The sequence below is a fragment of the Motacilla alba genome, chromosome 1 (assembly GCF_015832195.1).
Source record: "Motacilla alba alba isolate MOTALB_02 chromosome 1, Motacilla_alba_V1.0_pri, whole genome shotgun sequence".
Taxonomy (NCBI): Eukaryota; Metazoa; Chordata; class Aves; order Passeriformes; family Motacillidae; genus Motacilla; species Motacilla alba.
In genome coordinates, this window is record NC_052016.1 from 110,058,397 (window position 1) to 110,077,506 (window position 19,110).

Genomic DNA, 19,110 nt, shown 5'->3' on the forward strand with positions numbered 1-19,110 from the left:
TGATAGCTCATATAGATCACATTGAAAATGTGTTAGCAAATCTTTTACACAGAACTGCAGTAAACCCAGTGGCATGCCAAAGGCAGTAAATATGTCTGTATGCAAAGGGTGAACATCCTTCTTCCCACCAGCCTCAGGGATCAGTCATGGATCCTAGATACTTTTTAATTGGGGATTTTGTTGTTGGGTTTTTTCCCTTTGGACTGCTTGGAGGTTTAGGCAAGTATGAAATACGTACCCTGGTTCATGGAGTCATAGTGTGGCTTGGGTTGGGAGGGACATCCATAAAGTTGTAAACCCCCAGTTAAAAGCAGACTGGATAAAAAGAGCTGTTACAATGTAAAGCGTTTTTAAAATGTAGCGCGTTCATAACAATACTTATTTCCTTTTTCAGACAATTATTTTGAACTGCTGATTAGCTGTTTAAGACTTTTGGAAATACTTGTAACTGGATATGGAACTGGTAGTTCAAGTTATGGAGAAATAAGAACATTTGGCAGGCTAGGGACTAAATGACATGAGAAAGTGAAAAAAACCAAAAAAGTAATGAGCACTTGGTCTTTCAGAGTCTGTTGATTGAATAAGAGAAAGAAGAATAGTTTATATAATTGCTCTATTAGTGCTACAAAGCATGTCCTGGGCTTGGCTTTTTGATGTGTTCCTTGATTGTGGTATAGAAAAAGAAGGGCATTTTTCAAGAAGATAATGATGATGACTTCATAGTCGTCTTTCCTGGGTTCTGCAAGACTAGAATTATTATGCACCTGAGTGTTTTTCTGACTATAAACATTTAGGACGAATATTTATACTCTTTGAAACTGTTTGCCTTTTAATCAGTGTGTGTTTAATAAATGCACTAAATGATAAGTGTCATTTGAGCTGTCTGGGGTTTCTGTCCTTATCTACTTATTCTGTGTTTAAGAAACAGATGTGTTAGGATCATGTGTTGTGCACTTCTAAATTATCCCATATGCCAGTGCTATTTGCAGGAGAGATAACCTCAGTGTTAACATTTCGAGATGCTGGAGGAAGGGCCGTTAGAAATATATGTTGTAGGCAGATCTGATGAGGTATAAAGTTACATAAGGCACCTTCCATATGACAAGCTGTGATATCAGTTGCTAGCAGCTTTGGGCTGGTAAGCTATCTGCCTCATACTTTGTGGGATGTGTTCAGCCAAATGTTTTGGAGAATGAGTTTCAGATCCATTTTGTTCATTTTTAAAATCAGCTTCAGAGGCGAAGGATGAACTTTTCTTGGTGAATTTTTTGTCCACCACTAATTTTCAGGTGTTGTTTTGAAATGACTGCCATGTGCTGTGGTATCTGTGTGATGCTGTTTTGATTATTCATTTAAGTCTTTCTCAGGCTTTTCAAGAAATAAGGACCCTATGAACTTTACTGTTTCCAGGTTGTTTGTTTAAAAGCAAATAAATAATACAAACAGAAAGGATACTCAAGAATTAAGTGTGGAAGATGAAAGCACAGAAGGATAGTGAGGAGAAGAATTAAACTCACCTGAGGTGATCTTAAGTCCATTTCTTAGCAGCCATATGCTATTCTTGCCTAAAACTCCTGTGAATAAGTGAAAAATGACTTTTTATTGCATTTGAGAGAAAACTTACTATTTCATTCTTATGATAGTTATCCTTATTACTGAGATATATCAAATGTAATTGAGAAGTTGTACTTCTTTACACATAATTGATTGCTCAGTACAGCTATTTAGACTATAAAATTTGTCTTTTTGAAAGGTTGCTATTTTCTTTCTTCTTTAAATTATATTGTTTATGTGTGTTACAAAAAATATTTACCAAATTAAAATAAACCTTCACCTTCTTCAGTTTATACAGTCATGGTTGCCTACTGCAGAGGAGCAGCAGAAATTAATGTAAGCACTGCTATCTGCTCCCCTGTCTGGTGAAGATACTGCTTTTATTTTCGTCTTGCCCACAAGCCCCAGTATTACAGTAGCATCTTCAGTTCCCATCTTGGGTCTCTTCAGCAGACCTGAACACTGGTCTCTGCATGCCTTTTGCTCCACATGGTTTTCAGCAGTATTTTTTCCTGCCTTTTGTTTCACAAGTTTTTCAGCTTTCTGGGCTGAAGAATAGACACAGTGATTTAGAAAGGTGGGCAGAGAGGCCATATGTTCATTTCCCTGTCTTGGAGTGTTTATAAGAGTCAAACAGTGTCACTGAACTTGATACAGCATTTGTGCTTGGAGATGTAGAGGTATTCATGGTTGCATAAAAGTTGTGATCGAGACAGCTGTTGCAAGGGATTTCTGGATTTGTTAACTGTGGTCATGTCTGTGTTGCACATTGTACTGTGTTTAGGTCTGAGCTTGGCTTGTTTAGGTAGCTGAGGTGGCCTTGCAGTTGCAATGGGCAGTATAAAAATACCCTAAACTAAAGTCCTGGCATCTTCTAGACAGTCTGTCTAAGCCAGCAGAGATTAGTTATCACTGTTCGAGTTACAAACACTTTACTTTTCCACTGTGCTAAAAGTGTCAGATGCACTTCCTGCCATCAAGAACCAAATGAATTTAGCACAGGAAAGAGATGAGGTCTAAATTTTAACTTTTTTTTTTTTTTTTTTTTGGATTGAGGGAAGCAGGAAATGCAACTACTGAACATTGATCAAGCTAGTTAAAGAAAATTTTGCTTTACTTTTACATTTGGTTTGTGAACTCTCTTCCTACTCTTGGGATGCTAGTGCAAGGATGGGCTTGCAAAGGGACCAGGCTGGCTCTTCTCATAAAAATATCCAGCAAAACTCCTCAGTGGTGACTAGAGCTGCTGCTTGTCAGCAAGTGAAGAAAAGAGCTACAATTCCTCACTCACACTGTCATGTTAAGGCACAGAAAAGTAATTAGCAGGTAAGATGTCTATTAATATCTCCCACCACCTTTAGTTCAAACACCTGCTGACAAGCTATTACTCTGTGTAGTTCAGCTTCATCAAGTTCTTGTTCTATGATTGCCAGAAGAGACTCCATTAGAGCTGTTTCTGTTGGGGCAGGGTATCTCTGAAGACACTCTGTGGCCTCTCACTGAGGGAGTGGATGCCTGGACTTGTGTCACTTCTCGTAATCCCTACAGGCATGCAGAGATTTCTTTGTGGCTTTTTCAGTGACTGTGAATATATTTTGGCTAATGAAAGCACAACTCGTGTTAGTGCTGGCTAAATGCAGACTAGGGGAAAACAAAGCACTGTCTCCTTTGCCTGCAATTATCTTCTTACAGTGCTTGAAAATAAACGCAGGGCATTTCTAACAAAACCGTGTTGTTAATAGTGTATTATTGAATATAAAGTATGATTCAACTTGGCACTTTTTATTTAAGCAAGCTTTTTCCTCATATTAGAACACACAGCTCTGGTTGCTTTTAACGTGGGCCAGAAATATTAGTGATAAACAAAGTGAGGATTTTGTTAGCTTGGCTGCTGCTTTAGGATCCTTCTACTTAAAGGCTTCAATAAACACAGCTGGCCTGAAATAGATTTTGCCTGAAATATATCTCTGTATTTTCCATCTCTGGCTTTATCTGTATGATATTACAGGTGGAGGCTTTACCAAAGTCAGTGCCATCCTCATGTAAGACTGAATTCACATGTGGCCTAGGCACAGTGTTTCATGTTAACACACACACATGCACACACGCCCATTTGATCAATATGTGTGAAAACAGGCTTTGAATCTGGTAATGCTGCCTCTTCTTTCCCTCATATCTGATGGTGAATAAAAGCCTCTGAAAAAGAATGTGACTGTAGGTGGCCATCACTTAGATATTAAAAGCAAGCCACTAAGGTTTTGTAGCTGATTTTCTAAAGAAGTGTATGCATAAATGCAGCCTATTTTCCTGTTGTACAAAAAAACTCGAGTGTTGTTTTGCTTGGTGTGCAGTGTTCAATATCGCAGGTTTTCTTTTCTTCTGGTGCTTTACTTTCTGGTGGTGCTGGAGGTCTGTTCACTGCCTGCCAGGGCTCCCGCTGGGATGGGCATGGACGCCCGCACAGGCTGGGAACCAGCACCTGCCTGTCCCAGCAGATGAGGTACAGACAAGGTGACAAAGAGGAGATGGCAAAAGAGGGGGAGTTGAAATAATCTGGGGTTGTTGAGGGCCTTTGGGATCCCGCCTCGGCCTCAGCGTGGTCTCCCCTGGCTGTGGGCCCTGCATGGGGTGTGGCTGGGGTGACAAGACGGTGCCTGGGCTTGTACGGCACCTTCCCCACACAACCCCTCCTCAGCCACCTTAGTTCTGTATTTGGATTATCAGACTCAGCTCCTTAGGAACAGCCTGCTGAATTAAGAAATTCAGCAATTCAGAGTAGCAGAAAGAAGGCAGCCCTGTCAGAAGGCCCATAGCTGGCCTGCAGCCTGTGGTTATACCCCCAACGTGGGGGGGGTGAGTGCCATGTTGTTGGGGCTTGCTTAAGGCTGGTCTTTAAGACATTTTTGGTGATGTATCATTCATCCAGAATATTTTTCATTTGTTTCTTCCCCCATTAATGTTGCCAAAATGAGGTAGATGCTCAAGAAGCAGAATGAAGTAAGAACAAAACTTCCCAGCTTACTCTCCCCCTCACTCCTTAATCATGCTTCCTCAGCCAGACCAACCACAAAAAGCTGCAGGAAAAACAGATATAACAGATATATTTTTATCTGATGTTTATCTTCTTATTTTGGACTGATTTAATAAGTTATTAGTTATGAGCCATTTAGCTGCATAATAAAGTACATTTTTCTTTTCAATCCCAATTAATTGTTTTCATCTTGTAATTTTTTATTTATAACCTAATGCTATCTGTTGTATAATTGCTCTTAAATATTTACATGGTGGAAAAGTCACTGCCCAAACATACAATTTGTCTAATTGGGATTGATTGTAGTGGTAGGGGACAGCATCTGTATAGTTGAGAAACACGCCTGCAAAGCCTTCCTGCCCAAGATAGGTATGTTCACAAAAGTTCCAGTAATAGTTTATGAAGTATGCAATCTTAATATATGGTCAGTGCTCCCTTCAGCTGAGTTCCAAAGTGCCTTCTCTCCTGTGGAAGGATGGTTGTTGGTTGAGCAGCTCCCTCACAAAGTGGGCTCAGTTTACAAGCACACAGCGCTGGCTGGGAGATGGCAGGTGAGCTGTGTGCTGTAGTCTCTCCTTTCCATCATGAGCCCCCCTTGGCATGGGAGTGGATGTTGTGGGAGGGCTGGGGGCTCGCTGGGAATGGCTTCAGTATAGTGTTCCTGCAGTGCCTGTGTAGTAAAAAAAGATTAAATTCATTTAGTAGATGGTTTGGATTGGGAGCAAGACAACTGCTGTAAATGATCACCCCCTCACACCCTGCCCCCCCCAATTCTGATAGAAAAAGACTAAGGTGAATAAGCTTCAGCAGTCTGAAATTAGCAGTGACGAGCATGTCTCTTCTCCCATCTCTCCTTGTGGACAGATCAGCATGGGAAGCAAACCTGGGGCATGGGAGGAGAGCCGGGGAGGTCATGGAGTGTCATTAGGAAGTAGATTTTTCTGTGTGCATCTGAAGGGCTTTGTGCATTCTACTTCATCGTTTGTGGTAGGAAATGGTCAATATTCTGTAATGAGTAGCCCATCCCATTGTCAACTGAGCAAGTTATCAGCACCCCATGCTATCACCCTGTGATGGGGCTAAAGTGAGAACCTTCAAAATTCCATAATTCTCTTAGAGGAGGTCTAAACTCAAGTCTGTGCAGCTGCTTATTCCTTTGCAAAGGCAAATAAGTCCTTTTTGTAATAACTCTATCACTCTTTGTGTATGTGAGGAAAAGAAATTTTTATAGAAATGACAAATCACTGATGATGCTTTATTATATTATAATTGAACATTAAATCAGGGCATTCTTGAGTGCTGTTTGGTAACGCTTGTACTTTTGAAGGATTTCCAGCTACTATTTGTTAATATTGTTTGTTAATACTTTTTGTTACTATTTCTGCATAATTATTTATGTCTCTTCTGCACAGCTAAGGAATGTAATTTAAGCGAGTGACTCTTAAATGGAAACAAAGTTTAAAACTCGACTTTAAAGAAGTGAAATAGAGGTAGAGCAGGGCAGCGCTGTGTTCTCTGCTACGTGATTGTGGTGGTCCTTTACTGCTAAAAAAGAATAGAAGTATGCTAGTTAACTTACTTAGATCTCTGAAGCCAACAAAACCAATTTAGTGCTACACCATGTCCATGCTGTATACGTCTGCTAGTTGCAAGGTCTGGTGCCAAGTGTCTCTGAGGAGTTATTGTGGGTATGGACATGGGGTACCAATCCCTTATCATCCGGTCCACAGAAAGGACCCTCTGATCAAGGCCAGGTTGGATGGGGCTCTGAGCCACCTGCTCTAGTGAAAGGTGTCTGTGCATGTGGCAGGGATGATAGAATGAGATGGTCTTGAAGGTCCCTTCCAACCCACACCATTCTGTGATTCTGGTGATCTACTGACAGTGATGCACTGCTTTGAAAAAGTTTTCCACAGTAGATTTTTTCTTTGAGATGTTTTTCTCAGTACACTTAGAACAAGCTAAAGGATCACTCATAATTTTGGTCTTCTTTTGTTCTCTTTTTCTGCACTTCAGAAACAGAACATTCTATACATTTAAAAACTACTGAGTGGGTGTATTTCTGCCTTAATTACTAGGAATGATTAAGTTTTAAGTTTTGAAGTAGAAGATCAGTTTTGCTGTTCTTGGTTCTTCTGTTCATCTGTAAAGCTAACTTTCTTTTTTTTTTTTTTTTTTTCAATGCAGAACTATGGTTTGGAAACAGAAAATCTAAAAACCCTTTCTCACAAACTGAATGCATCTGCCAAAAATCTCCAGAACTTCATTACTGGGAGGAGGAGGAGTGGTCACTATGATGGAAGGACCAGTCGCAAATTACCAAATGATTTTCTGACATCAGTAGTGGATCTGATTGGAGCAGCAAAAAGTCTTCTGGCTTGGTTGGACAGGTAAAATCTCCCAAATGTCTCACAGGTAACCAGATCATGCACATGAACAAGCTCCAACTACTTTACAAAAGGTAACATAGAAACTGAATGGAAGCAGAATTCATTCATACATTTTTGAGGGGATGTTTGCACCAATTCTTTTTTTTTAGGTCAGCATGCAATTCAGATTAGATTTTCAATACAATACCTTCAAATGCACTGTGACCCAACACATACATATGCAACATATATAAGCAACAGGAGGACATCATTAGGTTATATATGTATTTTTTACTAATATAAAGCACCAATTTAACCTGCATAAATCAGATTCATTGCTTTGATACTATCAAGTTCACAAAACTGATCATACTTTTCATTTCATGGATGTCAACATACAATTCCAGAGTGTGTGTGTGTGCAAACATGGATGTTGTGTTTTAGGTTTTTTTAAATAGCAGTGAAATACTTCTTTTACCTTTGTTACCTAGGACATATGTGGGATCAGGACTGAAGTGCTTTTGCTACATTTGCAGTGACCTTTTCTAATTATAACAAGAATAATATGCAGGTATTTAAGATGATCATTGAAATTTCTAAAGTGGTTGAAATTAGTCTATGTGTAAGTCTTTATATAATGCATTGCAGTGGATTTTCATCAGAGAAAATAAAATGCTTATCTTGATTTAAAGGCCTATCTTATTTTGTTTCCAAAAGCTGAAGTTTTGTTCAGAGTATTATCTTTGTGTAACTTTTTAAATCCAACAGAATTATTTCGTTTTACTGCTGTGTGCTTTGTGTTTCATTTTTGTGAGGAAAACCAACTTCTCTTCCGTAAATGATTTCCATATGAATGGTTTAGGTGAGGCCTGAATCTTTTCCACTTCTTAAGCCAGAGTGCCAGCTCTTCGTTTTGTTCAGGAGACTGCAGCTACCATTGCTTCTTCTTTTCTACTGCCTCTCTAGCCTTTCCCCAAGTTTGAAACCCAGAGTGCCTAAAGTTGGCTCTTTCTTTAGATATTTAACATCAGTGTGTAGAGAATTAGTGCAATCTCATGGAAAGGGTTTATTATTGAGACTTAAAAATTTGGGAGTATATTTTTAGCTTTGTCTCTAACCTGTTAGTGCTTGCAATATCTATAGGCTTCACTTTTTCTCCCTGCAAAATCATTATTGGCAGAAAGCAACATATCATATTGGGCTTTAAAACACAAAGAACAGTAGAAAAACATGTTCTTTTGCATAGATGAGTCAATTTTTGCCACTGATTTCTATTCAGAAATAATCTTGTTTGGTTTCTCATTGAAACTGTGGTCATGATTAAAGACTGTTGCTTAGTAAGTCAGAATTCGTTTTGGGTTTTAGTTGTTTGATGGGTTTTTGAGTTCTTTTTTTAATAGTCTGTTATTCAAAAGTAAATTTCATATATATATGTATACATACACACAGACATTTAACACATTGAAGAACAATGGGTTTTTTGCGACTTAATATAAATTTAATAATGGAAGTTCAGGAAGAAGGTAGTTATTAATGCTAGAACACATCTGTATCTGAGGACTGGTGTGTCACTGTGGTACTGTGCACTGCATGTACTTTTGCATTTAGCTGAAATGAAATGACAGCTGATCAGACCCAGGAATTCCTGGAAGTCAAAAATGAGGGAAATTATGGTGGTATCTGGCTTTCAGCAATGCTGTCTTGGGTGTCCAAAGAAAGCTTCAGATTTCCAGGAAAGTTCTTTTGAAGATCTAAACACTTGGTTCTAAGAAATGTTTTCTAAAACATTTTAAGAATTTTCTGATTTATGAGTGTCTGGGTATTTTGGTAAAGTTTGTTCTTACTTATTTGTGAAGACCCCAAATGAGGATGAAGGTAGGCAAATAACCACGTTTTTCTCAGGAAGCGGGAATATCTGGAGATCAATATGATTCTGCTTCTTGTATACCTTCTAGGAAAGTATTGGGGCCGCTAGGGGGAGATAGAAAGATTTAAAAAATTGATTAGTAAAGTAAGGAACATGGATTTAATTTTATTCTGCACACCTGTTACTATCAAATCTAGACCCCAAATCTTAGTTTTTCGGTTGTTTTCTAGTACCAGTTCCATCTTGGGTTGTGAGAGGGGAGAGCAAACAATTAGGATGAATGAAGTGGCTGTTAGGGTTGTCCACCCCATTGCCCTGCTAGGCTGCCCCTATGCAGTGGCTTTGGAGCTCATGTCTGGGAAAAGCAGCTAGCAGCAGCTCCAACTTGCACAGACGTGCAGTGATGTGGGTTTCATACGTAGAGAATGGTGATGACTCCATGCAGGTTGTGCTTCACCTGTTGCTGTAGTGAGTGCTCTGTTTATGATGTTTCTGTGGGACACTTAAGGTCTTAAAGGACTTTGTGAGGCCTGGCACAATTATCTGAAGGAGTGTGACAGCTGTGATTTGCTGAGTTACTTTCACTGTAGTCTTGCAGTGCTACTGTGCAGGGCCAATCCAAGGACACTCTTTGTTCCAGGTCTTTGCCTGGAGCAGTCCTACTTCCAGATGTATGTCAGAAATTGAGTTTTACTGAAAATTAGAGTAGCTTTTATTGCCAGGCTTTAAGTGTTTTGGTTTACGAGTTTCATTTACGAGCTGGAAAACTTAATAGAGAATTCTATTTCCAAAAGAAGTTGTCTGAGGATTTTGAGGAGCATGAAATAACTCTCCTGTAACATGCTGTAAGGAAAACTGTCATCACTCTGATACATTTGAGTCTAATTTTAACTTCCTGTTACTTTCCCAGCCCACAAAATGTATCCTCTTTCAGGAGACTTCATAGCTTTAAAACCTTTTGTTTTATATTTTCTCCCTAATCTTAAAATTCTTCTGAGTGGATTTCCTGACCAGATCGGTACCTTGAAAAGCCATGAGTCTTCTGTGAAAGGGTGATGCATTTCTACTTGACTCTTAAACAAAATTTAGACAGATGGAAACCCACACTTCAGGCTATAGCAAGAAACTACTTACCTGATCAAAGCAACTTGGCATTGAAATATCTCCTGTGATACTTCTCAGGAATTACAGTCAATCAGGTCTTCTACATTTCCAGATAAATCATTGGAGTTCTGTTCAGTCTTTACTCCCGTAATTCATGGAAGTTGTATTCTTTGGAATAATAACAAATGTCACCTTTCTTTATCTTCCTTCTTCTCTGATGTGTCAGATTTCTGGAAATTCTTCTGCCCTCTATAGGGCTGATTCACTCCATCCTGGTGAGGAATATTTAAATATGTGTAATTAATTTAGTATTACTTATTGAAATTCATTACTGTGGATTTGCACTATGAATGTGTTGCAGTTTTTTGACATAAAGCTATTTCTAACCTCATGAAAGTTGTTTTTTATTTTTCTGTGCACTAGTGTGTCCAGTAGTATCTTCACTTTTAATTCAAATTGAAATTAGGCATATTTATTTCTGTTAATCCTGGTTAAGGTTTCATTCTTAGAGCACACATTTACAATCCACCTGAGAAACACTTCGTAAAATGTGGATGTGTTGGTATTCACTGCCTCTGCAATTTCTGAATTATGTATACATTATCCATCCATGACTTCCGTGATCTAAAAGCAACATGAACACCTCAAGGATTTTGAGAGCCGAAGTTACTTTTTTCCATCTTTAACAAAATTTTGCTAGGATTTTACCATGTTACTTGCATCTTCAATGACACCAGTGAAAACTTCCCAGCTGTTGTCTAGAGGCAAGCATAAACTGGAAAGCAATGATATCATAGGGATCTCAGAAAATTCTTCTGAGCCCCAGCTTTGGAGCATTTACCAATGCTTTTAAGTAGCTTTCTCTCTGGTTAGGACACAGCCAGGTCTTGTACTGTACTCCCAGCTCATTTATTTTCTTCTGCTTTGCTGATACCTATTGGTTGCAGTACTGAAATCACGATGAGTCCTGAATTCCTGAGTGCTCAGATTCATCCAATAGATTTTCTCCCAGAAAAATCTTAGCAGAGCACCTGACAGGCAGACAGAAGATTGTATCTTCTTCAGAAGCTGGCACAACTCTGAGTGTTGAGTTTGTCTCCTAATGAGTCAGAAGCTGTAAGACACTTTTGCTTTGGAGCAAAAGGCTTTTACAAATCCTTTAAGCACCTCATTGTTCCTCTTCAAGTCCCACTGTACATCATATGTTTTTCTTTCATGGGACAGCTGGATTTAACAGTCCACTAACTAACATTGCTGTAGTCTTGACTGGGAAGAGCTCTGTTGTTCTTTGTGGAAGAGGAAGGATCCTTAGTAAACCTGAACTGAGGTGACATTTGAAGGCAGCTTCATGAGCTCTGTCTTTTCCCATTTCTCTCCTTGCTCTGCCAGCACAAACTTCTGGTGATGTCATCTTCCACATTGTTCCTGGTTTGATATGTTCTCTTCATTCACCTTCACCACATTTCAGTTGTCTTTGCCAACCAAAATCCCTGGAAATCTGCATTTCCTGCAGATTGGACTAAGCAAGAATAGAATTCTTAGTTGTGCTTCTGGGCTTCTTCCTGTCTAGTCTAGTGTTTGGGCCATGTTATTTGGAGCAAGGACTCCTTAGACCATGTATCTTATGCAGCATCAATGGAATATTTTGGATTTTAACAATAGGACTAATATCTGTATAAACTGTAAATGCCAACTTAGAGAATAGTAGTGAGGAAGGATTGGTTGCTTTTAGGACTACTTGAGTCCTCATTAAAGAGACACTAAGATAATGTGGTAGTTGTTTTTTTTCCTTTTAAGAATTTAAGGAAATACAGTCAACTTCCCATGAGATAATTACTACAACATTTTGCGTCCGTTGTTGTGTCACAGATTTTGATGGTCGTGAATTAGGATTTGTCAAGCACCACTGGATTTTTTTAGTGAACTGTTTGACTCAGCTGTCTGTGTGGGCAGAGATTCAATATGCCTTTCACAGCAGTTCTTCCGTAGCTCTTGTTTTTCATACTAGCACTATCCCCTTTTTGGAAATAAAAAAACTTGAACTGCTGCTGCAGATTACACTGCAGTCTGAGTAGGAGAAACAAAGAGATTTTGTGGAGATAGATTTTTGTATTCAAGACTTTCAGTGCTGTGGCCAGATAAAAGCTAGCAGGCTGACAAATGTGCATCAGTATGATTAACTTACCATTACTGTCTGGATACATGGTACATGAACAAAATGGAAAAAGAAGGTGAACAAAAAAACCTAACTGTAGATAGAAATTGTTGATTATATCAAATATATGGTAAAATTGCTGATAGAAATTTTAAAAAATATAAACTTTCACAGTAAAAGGCCTTTTTGGCAAGTCTAGGTCTGCTTTTAGGGTCATTCACAGAATAGTGAGATGTAATCCTATAGCTTCTAAACCTCAGGTAGGCAAATTATTTTGGTATGGGCATGAGCTGCTACAATTCTGCAAAGCAGTTGTATCCATTCAGAAATCCTATTAAATATGAGTAAAATCTGTTCCTGAAGTTAAGGAAATATGAATGCTTCAGTGGCTGACAGCAGAACGGGATCTCCTGCCTTGCACCGTGGGCTTTTTTTGGTGATGCTTCAATGCATCAGAGAAGTGCAGCCTGCAATGATGTAAATGCTCCTGGTTCATGACTGAACCATTCTGAGTGTTCAGGTTTAGTACACCCTTCAAGTCTGCATTGTGTAAAGCACTGTAGTAGCAGAACGCTCCCCACCCCAAAATGGACGTCCTTCTTTTCACCATGGTGACACACTCAATGCATACATTTCCTTCCATTGTAGGTAAAATGTATTCAGCTGGGTTTCTTTGCCTCATTGTTTTTGGTGAATGAGCCCTGGTGATGTTTATGGTGTGACTGTTTTGTAGTTTTAGTAAAGAGGCGCATTGTTTTAAGCCCATAACTTCTTACTTACAAAGAAGGTGTTGCTGGTTAGAGTCTCCTTTATTAGAGACTTCACATTGTCCTGTTAGCTGTGCTTGGTTATTCCTTGTCCTGACAGGGTAAATCTGCTTTTTACACAAGGTGGTGGGAGTAAACAAATGAAACATAAGCAAAAAGAAATAAAAGACTATAAAGATTCTTTACTCACCAGTAGTATTGCACTATCTGTCAACTGGGTTTCAGCCTTAAACCTTTGAATCTTGTTTCCTTTATGCATTTCCCTTATTGCTGGTTTGAGTGGTATACCAAACCTGTCAGTAAGTGCTGCCTCAGAATGCTGTGGTACTTAACCGTATTGTGCTCCTGGAACAGCTGTAGATGTTTAACAGAGCACTCATTTAAAGAATTCATTTGTCCAGTAATTTTACTGCATTCTTCCCTGATTCTACATAAAGCGGTTCCATTAGAAATACAAATGAAATGAAAGCCTAAAACTATGAATCTCAACAGCTTGGGCACAGTGTGTATATATAACAGTATTGTGCATTCAGATTTTTATTTGACCTTAGTATGTTGCCTTTGAAGGCTGCGTTATATTACTGTTTTGGTTGCCTCTCTCTTTGAAAGATTTTGGACTATTATGTTTAATTAAAAGACTCTGAGGATATTTTCCCTTGTTAGGATGCTAAAATAAGTATGATATTGGTTTTAAACCACTCACAGTTTTTATTGTTATCAAATATCTCAGCACTACAGCTAGTGGTGAAATAGGATTAATTTTTGGTTTGGGTTATGCTTTTACTAACAGCAGTCTGAATTGTCCAGATTGCAACTTTTTGAAGTGAAATTGTTATTTCTATGTATTAATTCCCCTTAATGTTATATGAAGAAGACAAAAAAGGAGGCTGAAGCTTATGAGGACAAAAAAGTTCATAATGTAGAAATACTGAGGGTATGCATCTCCTTCACAAATTTTTGATTGTTTTTGAAGGATTTTTTCTTCATATGGAATCGGTAGTTGCGACTATTATTAGCTGTTGAATTGTATTATTTCTTAATTCTGTGATGGAATTAGCTGTGCTATGTTAATGTGGCTGGTTTTTCTACCAGTCCTTCAGGATGGTTTCATTGATGAATGTTTGATAATTTAACTTTATTTTTTCATTCTGAAAGATTCTGATACTGCTAAAAATGCTAATTAGGTCTCAGTTCATAAAAGTGTACACACATACATGTGTGTTGCAGCCTACATGTGTATAAACAAAGTCACATTTCAGAGGTGTTATTTATGTCAAACACTGGTTTAAAAAAGTGTGAAAAGAACCAGTAGCCTTTTCATGCCTTGTCTTAGGAGAACCTTACATCCTATATAGATCAGGGCATTGAAGTTGATTGACTTATTGACTTTAGCGTTATAAAAAAAAAAAAAAAAAAAAAAAGGAAGCACCAGTGTTTTTTCCCTGTGGATGAGATGTTTCAAAGCTCTTCATCTTGCCCTGGTGTCTCATAAGGTAAAGGTTCACAATGTGGGTTTGCACAGTGGAAAAATATCGTGGTTCCCACTTTTCCAGCTGTATTCATGATCACAAAATGTCTATGAACTTAATTGTCCTTGAAACCTATTACCCACTCATTTGTGAAAGTGGTTTGAAAATGACTAATGGCTTCGAGTGTTGCAAAGGAAAAGATGGAGAAACTGTGAGACTAAAGGCAAAAAATACCCTGCAGGTGTTTGCAAAAGCATTCATGTGATTGTGTAAATTTATTTTCCTTGAGATATCATGTGTAGAAGGGTTAGACAGATAATGAAAATGGGAAACCAGCATAAGTTTGGAAGAGGAAATGAGTGGAAAGGGCATGTGGTATGTGTGCTTTGGAGCTATTAAGGTGTTTTCATGTGGGTGTTGCAAAGAAAATCACAGTTTTGAAGGAAGAACAAACAAATGACAAGAGAAACAGTAAAAAATGTTCCACAAAGAGGGAAATGTGTATTGGAGATATCTTGGAAATGACTGTGAGAGGTGAGACAATGAGACACAGATCAATGTTACAGCAGGAAGTGAGACAACATGTGGCCCCAGACCAAGGCAGTTCTTTAGTTCCTGTTTAAATTTAAAAGCACAAATTGGACAGTACATGTGTTGCAAATTGCAAGTTTTTCTCAGGGAGTTTTCTTCACTGGAGTTGTATGAGATACCTCAGGCCTGAAGTTCCTAGGGTCTGTGAAAAATGTGGCTTTGAAAGCAAAGCACAGAAATTGCAAGGTGATAGAAATGGCTCTGCCAAGCCAAGGATTTTTTTTTTTTAAGTAGAGACAAGTTGTCTAGTTAAACAGGGAATTTCTTATACTTGGTGCATATCTTAAGGAAGAAAGGGTTTTAGCAGCCACCTGAAGTTATAGTGTGTATAGGCTTTATTTGCATTTATACAAGTTGATTCATCTATTTACAGTCAATAATATTGGGCTGTATTAAAATTATAAGTAATGGGTGTATTACCAATGAAGAGATTTTTTTTTTGTCAGATTGGTATTTTACACTGTGTCTCCTTTGAAATCCAGCTGGTGATCCTACAGTGAAGTTTCTGCTGCTATTTTGATTGAAACTGCTGGCACATTGTTGCACTGAATCTTGCTGGACTTTGCCTACTGAGGTTGAGGCTTGAGATGGAATCCCAAAATACATTTCCTTTGGAGGCAAATATTTAGAGAGGCCCTTACCATTTATCCAGCTGCTTGTGTAGAAGTGGCTGTGTAATCGTGCGTGCAGATTGCCTCCAGGGATGTGGTCTGAACTGGGTTTGGGGAGGAAAGGGCATTGCAATTTTAGTGGTCCAGTTTGCAGCAATACCCCAGAGAGGCATCTGCCAAAACTGATGCAAGGGAGTTGGTTTAAAAGCTACAGAGACCTGCAGAGGAGGCAGTTGGAGGATCCCCTTTGGTTTTCTGCAGGAGCAGAGTTTATTTAAAACGTGAACCTGCCTCGTTATCTTTTAAATTGTGAAGTACTTCTCAAAATCTTACATCTTAGTTGTGGATTTGTAGTCTTCTAGTAGTAGTAGTGTAGTAGTCTTCTTCCTCCTGCTGACACTCTTGCTGCCTGCTTTACATGCTAGTGCCAGTAAGTTTTCATTATGATAACTTAAATATAACTTTAATGAGTAATGTCTCAGTCCCATTGCCTGTTCTTTAAAGTCAACAAAGTTTATTTGGGGCATTTCTAATGATCTTCACTAAGAGTAATGATGGTAAAAAATACCATTATTTTTCTCATGAACCGTGAAACCAAACTAAATTACAAAAGTGTGAGGGAAGATGATGTGGTATTAGAAGCCAAAGCCTACTGTGTGATTTTGTTTAGAGAAATGCTGGAGGCTGTGAAATGTCAAATAGATTCCAGTTGTGTAATTTCAGGATCAAATTGTATTAACACCCATACTTAAAGTAAAATAATACCATTTGGTTTGATTCCATTCATCTTCAATAAAAGTAAATTAGTAAATGAACATGACCTTTTTAAATCAAGGTTTCAGGTAGATTTCAGAACCTTAATAGTTACAATTATGGAAGGAAAAATCAGTGGTTTTGTACATCTTGACGAATGTACTTCAAACACAATTATCACAGAATCACAGAATAACCTGAATTAGAATGGACTCGTCATGATCATTGAGTCCAACTCCTGGCCCTGCACAGGACACCCCAGGAATGATAACATGTGCCTGAAAGCATTGTCTAAATACTTCTTGAATTCAGTTATGGTTCATAACCAAGCAGTTCAGTTGCCTTTCATCCTTTAATATGCTCATATAGCTCCTAAACTTCAGAAATAATCTCTGGGTGTGCCTGTGGGTTGGCCTGCTCTAGTGTGTACCTGCTGTATGGTTGTCCTATGCTGCAGAAAACTTGGACTCTGAATTGTGAGTGTATGTCTGTGTCCAGTGAATTTCATAAGGCACCTTTTGGAACATAGCTTCCAATGTCTGTACTTTCATTTCAAAGAATGCACTGGTTTCCTCTCTAGAAAATAAAGGCAGAAAGTGTATGTCATTGTGTGATGTATTACATAAAGTTAAAGCTGGTAGACTTAATTAAGCACCTCAGAGTTAATTCTTTCTTATGAACCATCAGGGCTGGATTGAGAGCCCTAGAGAAGAAGGAGGGCATGAGATGAAACCATCAGAGATAGGGGAGTTTACATGGGGTTATTAATGGACAATTCCAAATCTGCGTGCAGTAAAAATTCCAAATTACTAAATTACTAAATTCTAAATTACTAAAATTTCAGTAATTTTGTGTTTAGAATTACTGTAATTTAGAAACCTGTTAGTACCAGTAGAAACAGAGTATTTACAGCTATCACTTGGGCTTGCTTATAGCAAAGCTCTTTGTACTGGAAATGTCTTCAGGCTTAAATAAGGAATGCATAATACCAAGCGGTGCTGTAATAAAACTCTTCAAGGTAGATACAACTGTGAGTGAAGTGATGAAAGAAGCCAGTTGGGGAAGGGATTAGTCACCCATCCTAATATAAAGACAACCTCACTACCACCTGGTTTTTTGTGTGTTTTAAATGTTTGAAGCAGGTATATTAGAGACAAATGCTATCTTTGTGATGCTAATAATGCCCATAAAATCCTCATTTGCAACACGGATAAAGTCAAGCTCTTGACTCCTCTTAGAGAAAATAACAGTCCTGCCTAGTGTTTGGCTAGTTGAATAAAGAGTATAGGTCACATGTACGAGTTTACAGTTTGAGAGGCTTGTAGAGGACAAATCAGAAGACTGCCATCTTCACTAACCAAATACATTTTAGCAGTGCCTCTAGAAAGGAAGCAAACTTCCAGATAGGCAAGCATTTTAAACATCCTAATGTGAAGTTTTTAAAGGCTAGGACACATGAAGGTAAGGTCAGTGAATGTTGGATTACACTTTTCATTTCACTAAGCAGTTCTGACTGTAGCATAGTGGGTGGGCATGTTGGCTTGTGCTTCCAGTTTAGGCTTTGCAGCCACTGCTCAAAGTGATGCATCTCTGGCTTTAAATGGTATTTCCCCCTCTAGGTAAAGATTCTACCTATTCTGAGTCCCTCTACTGCTACCCCCAGATATTAGATCAAATCCCAGAAATCCCAGTGAATCAGCCAAAAGCTTCTCTGATCTCATTCACATCAGGACACCATTCATATCACAGGAGGAAGTAGTGCCTCTGGCTGTCTTTATAAGGGTACTCCCAAACCAATGCAGAAGGCCAGCTGGGCTTCTTCTGGGGGAGTAAAGGTAGTGCAAAAGTAAACTTTTAGAAATAATGCTTTTATAAATGGAATTTCTGAAAGAGGAACTTAAAACTGCAAGTGGATATCTTCTAGTGCTATTCAACTTTTTTCTTTTTTTTTCTTTTATTTTTAGATCACCTTTTGCTGCTGTCACAGATTACTCAGTAACAAGAAATAATGTCATACAACTCTGTCTGGAACTAACAACAATAGTACAACAGGTATGAGACAGTCTGCTTAGCAGTTTATTTTTTTCTGAACTGTAAATGGCTATTACCTTCTTCCCCACAATTTTGTTTAACTCTGGCTATATCATTGTCCAACCAAAATAAGGGAATACTAGTATTTAGTAGATGCTTTTTCAAATTCTATTTTCTGGTTTTACAGTACTAGTTTGTGTTGTTCTGTGTATATGACTCTGCATATCTCAGCAGTAATATTTATCTTGGGTTCTCTAGTATAGTTTAATCATTATAAAATGAGGTAACTACTTGCTAATTTGCATCTTTAATTTATTACATTTTGTCTTTAAATTTTAATTACCTGTCTGGTTCAGATGATCTGTGTATATTGAACTTTAGTAATCCTTTCTTTCCTAAAGTTTGTATCATCTAGACACCTGTTGAAACATGTTGCCAGGGGGTGGTTAGAATATTTTGATTATATTTTTGTACATCCTACCTTCAAGAAATCCAGAAGCAGTTACTGAGAAGTAACTTGCTTAATGAGCTTCACTGGGGAGTGCAAACCTGGGAACCTTCCCCGCCCTTCTGGGTGTGGGTCAGGTCTGTCTCTGTGTCTGTCTGTTTTTCTGCTGAGCTGTAAAGTCTCTTTGCTGCCAGGCCGAAGTCTGAGGGATGGTTTGCATTTGAGAAGTTAGAGTGGAGAAGAAGGAAGAGAGTGGGCTAGGTAGGAGCACTGAGGAGAGTTTCTGGTTTTCACAAGCATCACTGCAAACTAAGAAAAAACAAACTTCTGACTCAGCTGTCCAGACTGGTTGTTTCCAAC

General features: G+C 38.5%; 1 protein-coding gene across 5 annotated transcripts in view; it reads left to right on the forward strand.

The window, feature by feature from the left end:
- The window catches only part of CNKSR2 (connector enhancer of kinase suppressor of Ras 2), a 206,790-nt gene that overhangs the window by 41,406 nt on the left and 146,274 nt on the right, over positions 1-19,110 (forward strand). For all 5 annotated transcript variants that reach the window (XM_038148923.1, XM_038148914.1, XM_038148931.1 and 2 more), the window contains exons 3-4: positions 6,773-6,975; positions 18,236-18,323. In XM_038148923.1, the coding sequence (XP_038004851.1) occupies positions 6,773-6,975; positions 18,236-18,323 (291 nt within the window). The remainder of the gene's footprint in view (positions 1-6,772; positions 6,976-18,235; positions 18,324-19,110) is intronic.